The 9,860-nt window shown below is 40.0% G+C and overlaps 1 protein-coding gene across 1 annotated transcript; it reads left to right on the top strand.

Annotated features, from left to right (window-relative positions):
• The first annotated feature begins 2,058 nt into the window (after nt 1–2,058).
• LOC143934920 (keratin, type I cytoskeletal 12-like) lies at nt 2,059–8,953 on the top strand. The gene is made up of 8 exons (XM_077458483.1): nt 2,059–3,303; nt 4,344–4,426; nt 5,365–5,521; nt 6,483–6,641; nt 6,847–6,972; nt 7,145–7,359; nt 7,683–7,795; nt 8,491–8,953. Exons 1-8 carry the CDS (start codon nt 2,059–2,061, stop codon nt 8,586–8,588), a joined length of 2,196 nt encoding a protein of 731 aa, XP_077314609.1. The 3' UTR covers nt 8,589–8,953.
• Nucleotides 8,954–9,860: the final 907 nt, after the last annotated feature.

Here is a 9,860-nt window from a genome sequence, read left to right as displayed (position 1 = left end):
GGAAAAGGTGAATATTTTAAATTGTATCTCTAGTCAGATTTTTTCTCTTGTAGTTTTGGACATTGTGGTTGCATTCAAGAGCTAATGCTTCAAGAGCATTTTTATTGCTGTCTTTGTCTTTCCCTTACTTTCTGTCCCGATGACAACACTGTCACTGGCACAGCAAGGGAAGGGAAATTTAGTAATTAAAAAAATGATGTTTAATCCCCTCCACACTATTAAAAACATAAAATAAAATGGCTTGAGTTCCTCTTAAAGTTGACAAAACCAGATCGGGTAATCAGCCAAGCCAGAAGTCAGGGATCCAAGTAGAGGAACAGCAAGCAGAATAAGAAGCCAGAAGGGATGTCAGCAAAGCCAGTCTTTAAACAGGAACGCCGGAGATGGTTTCTAGTGAAGTGACCAAGGCGAAGGTAGGAATGAAGTGAGCTGGAGATCATTAAGTAGGTGGGACTGAGGAGCAGATCCGCAACAGCTGGTTAACTGTGGAGAGAGATGAGAGCTGGCAATTAGCCGACAACTGAGTGCCCAGCTCAGAGAAGGAAGGGCTGAGCCAGCCCTGACAAGATTTCACTGGCATGGAAGGGGTTAACACTAGGGGGCAATCAAGGGGTTAAGTGTGTCCTAGTTAGGTGTTTCTAACTGTGGGGGCAGTGTACTGACTGGGAGTGGAGAGAGATCGCTGTTCCTGATCACTAGGAACAGCAGATCTCTCTCTACTTCCCTGTCAGAATAGGGATCTGTCTGTTTACATACACAGATCCCCGTTCTGGCTCTCCGAGTAGCGATCGCGGGTGTCTGGCTGACATCGCAGCCACTGGCCACCCACATTGACTCCAGGGTAGCGCGCCCCCTATAACCCTTAAAGTGGCCACCGTACAGCTATGGCAATTTGTGCAGGGGAGCCAATCTGTCTCCGTATAACGACGGCGGCTGGTCGGCAAGTAGTTAATGCATTCTCTGCATTAAGGTAAAAGCCCAGGCCCCTTCTAAATACTTATGTGAGCCCAATTTCAATCAAATGCTTTGCATGAGAGCAGCTGCTCTCCTCTCTCTCTCCTCACAGGACAGAGAGGCAGCAGTGGGAGCCCTTAGCTTATGCTTCTGTCAATCAAATATTGTAACGAGGGATTAGGGGAGGGGCCTGAGCTGTGCTGTCTGCATCAATGCAGCGTGGCTTAGGATTGGGGCAATCCCCAAAAAGGAAGATTCAGGAACACTGGAGAGGGACCAAGAAGGGGGGTACGAGCTGCTCAGTGCAAAACTATTGCAAAAAACATGTGAGTAGGACATGTTTATTATATTAAAAGAAAAAAACTGTAAAAAATAACTAATGAATGATAGATTGGCAGCCGCAGAGCTGTAACTGCATGCCATTGGTGAGGATTTGCACACTCATCTTAAAGCAAGACTATAACAATGATAAAATACGTTTTTTAGTACTATCAATATAACAAAGTTGGTTTGGAGAGAAGTCTCTTTAACATAACAAGTGTTCATTCCAGAGGAACTGCTGTTGGCTCTATCATGTGCATCGTTACCTTACCAAAACTGTTACCTATAATTTTCTGTGGTTTTATAGCATAATAACTTTTTATTGGTTTAAGGTTATTCTAAGTTGAGAACCAAGCACTACTTGAGAAAGAATGTTGTTTGCTCGAATGCCAACAAGTTTAATTTCTCTTTTGTCAGAAGACAGATATTTTAATGCTGTGTTCCTTCTGTGTGATAATAAAAAATATATAGTAAAAACATTAAATAAACTCCTAAATTATAGCAATAAATCTCATACTTAACTCCACCTGTCTCTATTTTAAAATGCGATCTATTCTCAAACTACTACCCAATTTCAAAGAAATAGTCTTGAAGTCAGTTATTAGACATTATAAATAAGTATATAGAGTTTCTAGGTTAGTAACATTTTAACATTCAAACTTTTATGGAAGTTTGCCACGCAACACCCACTTGGGTATAAAATGTAGCAAAGACACTGCAGTGCTACTGTGTGCTTTGACAATCACCTCTTCTCTCTTAATCTACATTTCTCTCTTGAAGAAAATGTCTTACAGAAATTCAACCCACCAGGAATCCTATGGGAGTTCAACATCAAGCAGGTCTTTCAGACATAGTGAAGACTGTGAAGATAGAGGTGATGAGCATACATCTTCTGATGTCCATAATGATGAGCAGATTACTGGTCCTAGAGGTAATACCCAAAGACATCCAAGTGCTAGAAACACTTCTGGAGGACACTATGGTGAGGAACATGCTTATGGTGGTTCAGGTCAGAGCCATAATGAATTATCTAATTACAGAAATGACCACAGAAGAAGCATAGTCTCTGGGTCAGATCATGGTTCAGGAAATGACTCATTTGGAAATCAGAAAGCTGGTTCTAGTGGTGTATCTGGTGGTGGTTATTCTAGTGTTCACTCAAGTGGTGGTTCTAGCATTTCCAGGGCAGGGCAAACTGTAACTCAAGGTGTTAGCTCTGGTAGATATACTGGTGGTTCTGGTGGAGGTCATAGTGGAGACTATGACAGTGGTTCTAGGAGACATGATGCAGTATCCAGGGGTGGACAAAGTGGAAGCAAGGGTAGCGGATCTGGGGGATATGAAGGTGGCTCTAGTGGAGGTCATAGTGGAGAATATGACAGTGGTTCTAGGAGACATGATGCAGTGTCCAGGGGTGGACAAAGTGAAAGCTATGATGGCAGCTCTGGTGGATATACAGGTGGCTCTAGTGGAGGTCATAGTGGAGGCTATGACAGTGGTTCCAGGGGATATGCTGGTGCTTCTAGAGGTGTGCAAGGTGGAAGCCATGGTGGCAGCTCTGGTGGATATACAAGTGGTTCTTCCAGTGGAGGGCAAAGCGGAAGCTATGGAGACACCTCTAGAGGACATAATAGCAGCTCGAGGGGATGTACTGGTGTAGGGGGTGGTCATTCTGGTGGGCAGAATGGAGGCTATAGTGGTGGTTTTAGCAGTAGGTCAACAGGTGGCTTTTCTAGCAGAAGTTCAGCTAACCATCAAGGTTTGGGCGGAGTCTGCGGAGGAAATTCTGGGCAAAGAGTTAGCTTTAGCAATTGTTCCCTTGGAGAAGTTAGCCATCATCAAGCTGGAGGAAAGGAAACCATGCAGAATCTTAACTCTCGCTTGGCTACCTATATGGACAGAGTGCGTGCTCTAGAAGACTCTAATGCGGAACTTGAGATTAAGATAAGAAACTGGTATGACACCCATAAACTTCAAAAAGTTGATTACACCAAATATTACAAGACCATTGAAGAACTTAAAAATAAGGTAAGCCTTCCAGCACACCCTTTAAGCTTATACTTAATGAATTTGTATAGAAGAAACATATTTCTGTTGAGCAACTCCTGCAAATGTGCAATGCCAAAGAAAACTATATATTAGTGGTGGAGATATGAATCATAATGAAAAAAGCGTGAGACTTAAATATACATTGTGAAATTTCAAATATATAGTTATGAATATATATTTATGCAGAATTGCTTTGCAGGACAGTTATGGGCACCTCCTAAGCCTAAAAACACAATCATGTAGTAAGAGTAATGATATATCAACAGCCAATAAGCAATAATGCTAAGACATGTCACTTCATAAAGGAGTAAGTACTTGCAGCATTTGATTCCTGATGGAGTAGTGTCAGTACAGACAATGAAAACTGGACATCTTCTCTGTATCTATTGCAAATGGCGATCAATGGCAAACAAAGGGATGGGGCAGAGGACAAAGATGCAACTTAGCTAAGACCCTATTCTGCCTTTATCCTTATTTGTTCCCGGTTTTCAAACCCCTTACAGAGGCCAGGCCCAGGGTCACTAACCCAACCCCCCTTTGCCAGATCAGCATATGTTAGATATGAACAAATTACATGTATTATTTAATCAAATTGGTCTATTAAAACTTAACAAAGCAACAGTAATCATAAAAATGTAATAGAGCGGTTTGTGTTTCTGCAATGTCCAAAGAATTATCCAGCCAGACTATTTTTTGGATTGAAAGCTTAGATGGTTTCCTTTTACTATGTTTATCTCTGGGTGATTCTCAATTCCCAGTGACCATGTAGTTGTCACCAAGTCAGAAAGTGAGGGAAAGCCTCCCAATTCCTGTTCTCTGGAACAGAAAGTGTGCCAAAATCTCCCCCAGGGGGGGCAAAAACAGCAATAAAAACTCTGCAGAAGTCCTAACTATTACCTAATGCTTTTTTTTTTTTATTATTAAAAAGCAGAAAGAAAATAATATCTCATACAGATATTTATAGTCCAGATTTATCATGTCAAGCTCCTTCTACTTTGTTTCCCCCTATATTCTTACAGATGTTTTGTACTACTTTGAATAATAATCATCTCACTGTGCAAAATGACAATGCTCGACTGGCTGCGGATGATTTCAAAGTGAAGTAAGTGAAAAAAGTGTATAGTTATACAATTCCTATGAAATTGAATTGGATCTAAAACAAATCTTTGCATTTGCTCACTGTTTATAACCAAAATGTTATTTTAGTGTATGTAAACCTTAAATCTAACAAAAAATTATTTTTCTAACAAATATTATACATGGAGGCATAATGGCAAATGGACTGAAAAATATTTCCCACTATTAACCCCTTGAAAAAAATCTTCAAAGTGCATAATTTCTCCTAAATGGCATAAAACAATAATAAAACAATGGAAAGTGAGCTAAACCTCATTTTTGAGGTACACAGAGGCACCTGCTGGCAACCAATAGGAACTGCATTTCTCAGACTACTGAAATCACTGTTCAAAAGTAGCTCTAAGCTGCATACTTTTATCATTTTAGGTGAAAGTAAGTTTTGACCCATCCCATTAGTTCATTCTCTATATATTCTTAAGAAGAATCACTTGGAGGCTAGCTAAAATGTTTGGGGAGAACTTCCCTCAAGGATTGCAAAAAGCACAAAAAGCATTGTGGGGATCAAACCTTGCCGTACTATACCAAGAAAAAATAAATATTTGTGTATTTACGTGAATGTTTTGTTAGTTAATTCGTTTTAGCCTAGGACAGTGATGGCGAACCTTGGCTCCCCAGATGTTTTGGAACTACATTTCCCATGATGCTCCACTACACTGCAGAGTGCATGAGCATCATGGGAAATGTAGTTCCAAAACATCTGGAGTGCCAAGGTTCGCCATCACTGGCCTAGGACAATAATGAGAGACGTTATACTTACTCTTACAAGTGACTGCATACTTTAAGGCAGGGCAAATATAGCATTTAGAGATTGTTGTCGTGGTCAACAGTCCCAGCTACTCTAAGGGACTATTGCAATCAAAATATTTTCTCATCAGCCATAACAATGATGGTTTGTGTTTTCAGGTATGAAACTGAACGCTGCCTGTTTCAAAATGTGAATGCCGATGCCGCCGGATTACGTAAAGCCCTGGATGACTTGACATTGGATAAATCCAGTCTTGAATCCCAGTTTGAGAGCCTAACAGAAGAACTTGCATGCCGCAAGAAAAACCATGAAGAGGTAAGAAAAATGCACTTGCCGTATACATATATGCTGATAGACAATATGCTGATAGACAGGTCTTGGTAATATAGGCAAACCAGTAGCATAATTAGACTTTATACTGCCATAGGTACAAGAACTACATTAATTTTTTTCTAGTTCTGACCCATCAAATCTTCATGTTAAGATAGTATAATGTTTTTTATCGTTAAAGCTTAGAGCGTGCACATGGAAGCAGGGCCATCTTTAATACTGATTGGACCCTGGGCAAAACTTTTCTTGGGCCCCCCCACCATGCAGTTTTGCTCTCCACATGCTCTGAGACATACATTAAATAGCAGCTAGACTCTAAAATCAGTTTACTGAATCAGATCAGGCAGCTATTGCGATTGGTTGCCAGAGGTTACAGTGTATCATTACCGTTCACTGACTGGTTGCCAGAGGTTACAGTGTATCATTACCACCCACTGACTGGTTGCTAGAGGTTACAGCACACATTAAGGCTCACTGATTAATTACTAGAGGTTACAGCATATGATTTCTGCTTGCTGATTGGTTGCTAGAGATTACTGTGTATATGACCTCAGGGGGTCATGATATACATATGAATGCTGCCGGCCACTGCTATTTACATATGAATGCCGGTAATTTACATGTAAACACAGGGTCTGCAGGTGAGTCATCTGTACACAACAATAGGGCAGAGCTGGTTATCATTAGTAGCAGCACTTTACACTGAGATATCAGGACACAGCACAGGACTAAAACCTCAAGGGACGAGGGAATTTAAATCATGATAGTTGGCAATTATGAGGCCACTGCTTCTGGCCCCGCAACAATGACAGGGCCCGGCTGCCCCTTTTGCCCTGTCTTAAAAACGGCCCTGCATGGAAGATAACAAAAGTCACATTTAAACCCTTGAAAATGTGTTTGTTGCTGACATTGGTTATTAATTGACTAACTAATCATTGATTTCTAGGAGATGAAATCCATGCAAGGTGTCTCTAGTGATGTGACAGTCCAGATGGACGCTGCTCCAGGTATCAACATTCTTAAAATCTTGAATGACACCAGGTCTCAGTATGAAGAGTTGGCAGAAGCAAATCGTAAAAAGGCAGAGGAAGAATACCAGCAAAAGGTGACAACTGATAATATGTTTTCTCTAAAGACTGATATGAAGGTGTGAATTTTCTTTGTAAAAAAAATAAATAAATCATATTGTTGCAGTAATTGTCTTCCCATTTGTTTCACGTAAGAGGTCTTCAGTTCCTGATGAAATGCTTGTGCATCCTCATTTTCCTGATGTGTATTTTAACTGAAAAATTCTGTACATTTTGTTTTAGATCAACGAGCTGAACAGCGAGATATCTGATAGCAATGAACAGTGTGAGTCCCAAAAGAGTCAAGTTATGGAACTGAGACGCACTGTACAGAATTTGGAGATAGAACTGCAGACACAGTGTGCCACGGTACAGTACCAGCCCCTATGTTGTATACATTTAGAACAGCCTGATAGATTTTGATACTTCTAATTTATACTTAATATTCTATTTGGATTTGGGGTTATATCCTGGGTTTGTTGGTGATGGGCTGAGATGTTACTTCTGTGAAATGAAAAGTCATAAACGTTCCCTCAAATAGAAAACCTCTTTGGAGAACGCACTGGCAGAGACAGAAGGTCGATATTATGATGAGCTGACCGACATTCAAAACAAGGTGATGATCCTGGAAGATGAGCTGTGTGAGCTCCGACATGAACTGGAAACCCAGTCACAAGAGTATAAGATTCTGCTGGACATCAGAAGCAAGCTAGAGAATGAGATAGAGATGTACCGCAAGCTTCTAGAAGAAGAAGGGTAGGTGTATTAGAAAGATTTTTTTTTTTTCTAAAGAAACATACAATTTACTTTTCATGATTGTCTGGATTTCTAAACAGCCATTCAGAAAGATGTATAGGCAAATATAATGGGATTAAGAAGTGATGATTGGTGTTTCCACCATCCCTACATAGCACTGGCAGTAGTCACTTTTCTCACAGTGCAGGATTAGCTAAAGACAATTACACCAAAACCTTGAGATTACTTTCTTTATGCTATATATTATTATTGTTAAATATTTGATTTTAAACAAAGTGTACATCCCCATTTTATATATCTCAATTTATTATATTTTTGTACAGCGGCTCAGAGCACAGCAATAGTTATGGTAAAGGTAATGCTAATGGTAACAGATATGATAACAATAATTATTCATCAATACAAGGAGGAAAGTCAGCTTCATCTTCACTCTCAGGTAACTACAGAAAAATTTTGCAAAATTATTTTTATTTTTTGTTAACTACACTAATTTATGGATGGAGATCATATCCAAGCCCCGTACCCACACGCCCTTGATGGCACTACACCCATAGTGTATTGATCTTCATATTAGAAGCTCTGTTGGCTGGCACCTCCAGAATGAACAACAAATGATCACATCAGCATGAGCCAAAGCAGCTAGTCAAATTCATTTCAGAGACACAAATCAATGTATTTTGGCTAATGTAACAAACCATCTGGGTTCCAGCACTAAAAAGTACTTGTCACACTGCAGAAACATTTACTAAGCTCCATCTTTTGTGGCTTTATGTGTATAAGCATTTAAAGGGTCAGTCCAACCAAATGTCCCTTTTGGATGAATGGATGGACAATAATTCCTCTATTCTGTGGCATACTCACATTATCCTGTGTTACAGGCCTCTGCACTGATAGCGTGTAGCCCTGTACCAAAGGCTTGTGTGTGGCAATCCTGGCACCAGAATAATCCAATTTGAAGAATTGGTATTGGATGTACTGACCGTTATCCCATTGGATCAGCACTTCAGGCCATAAATGCTAGTCAATGATTATTATTTTTTTATTTATTTTTTGTATGTCACAACTCCTTATACTTCAGATTAAACATTAATAAGTAATTAAGCTTTACCATTTACGCTTTCCTATTCTCAGATCACAGAAGAAGCCGGGTAGTGACCGCAATTACTGAAGAGAGAATGAATGACAGAATTGTTTCAACCAAAGTGAGCGAGATCTACCAGCAGAAATAAATCCTAAAACTCCAGTTGCTATCTTACTTTTTCAACAAAAAGGCTTAAAATATCAAACTGTTAGAAATTAGAAAACTTTAAAGAGGTCACAGTATACCACACGCTGGTGGGAATATTCTGTACTCCAGAGAGATAGCTTTCTAATGGGATGTTAGGGATGGCATAGGAGGAATGGTCTACCAATACCAGGCTGGCAGAAAAGAAGCCCAACGAAGAACATAGCTTCATTGCCAAAAAAATATGTTAAGGAGCCATTTGTTTGCCTTTCTAACCAAAAAGATATGTCTGTTAATTATTCTGATTGGTCAACAAAAAAATGAAATTTGTCAAAATATGTACAGCTGCTTCATTCCACTACCATTATCCTTAACAGTCATTAGTTATATCTGCACTCTTGAAATTCTAATCTTTTTCCTTATCATTTAATAAATGCTGCTTTGTGCAAAGATATAAATCTGACTTTCATGTGTATCTTTTTGTTTATGTATGTAGAAGGGATATATGTGTGTGTATATATAGACAGGGTACCAATGTGTGCGTATAGATGAAGTACCTATGTGTAATTGCGTGTGTGCAGATGGAGTACCTGTGTGTGTGTGTAGACAGGGTACCCATGTTTGTTTATGTCTAAAGATCAGGGGTTTCTAAACAAAGGCCCGATTTGCTGCCCTTCAGACTTTAGGGGGCCAGGCTGTGGACAGTGGGAGCAAACAATGATTCAGACTTGGTGGTGAGTGAGAATAAATAAATTACATGGCATCTGTGGTCAGTAGGAAGAGGAAAAGTACCCTATTATTGGTAATAGTGAGAGAAACGTGCCTCACCGTTGGTGTCAATGAGAGGAAGAGTGCTCAATAGTTATATCTGTGGGAAGAATAATACCTCATTGTTGATGTCAACTAGAGGAATAGTGCCTCATCCTTGGTATCAGCAGGAAGAATAGAGCCCTATTGTTGGTGTCAGTGGGAGGAATAGCGCTCATCGTTAGTGTCAGTGGAAGGAGTAGTTTTCCAAGATCTGGATAAAGTTAGGCAAAAGACCACATCCTGCCTGCAGCCACAGTTTGGTGATCGCTTGTAGGCAGGTGCCTAATTGAGTGATACACACTACTTAAAGTGGAAGTAAACCCATCGATTTAAACAGTTAAAAAAAAAAGGCATGCCGGGAATGCTAACTGCACATTGGCTGTGCTCTCAGCCAAACTATCAAACCATCCAATGGCTGGTGTCATAACGAATCACATGTGCAGCACCACCATAGCAGTTGAAGATT

The sequence above is a fragment of the Lithobates pipiens genome, unplaced genomic scaffold (genome assembly GCF_037356315.1).
Source record: "Lithobates pipiens isolate NorthernLeopardFrog02 unplaced genomic scaffold, aLitPip1_a1.2 Scaffold_28, whole genome shotgun sequence".
Lineage (NCBI taxonomy): Eukaryota > Metazoa > Chordata > Amphibia > Anura > Ranidae > Lithobates > Lithobates pipiens.
The sequence above is the reverse complement of the archived record's forward strand: the minus strand, read 5'-3'. Positions and strand labels throughout refer to the sequence as shown.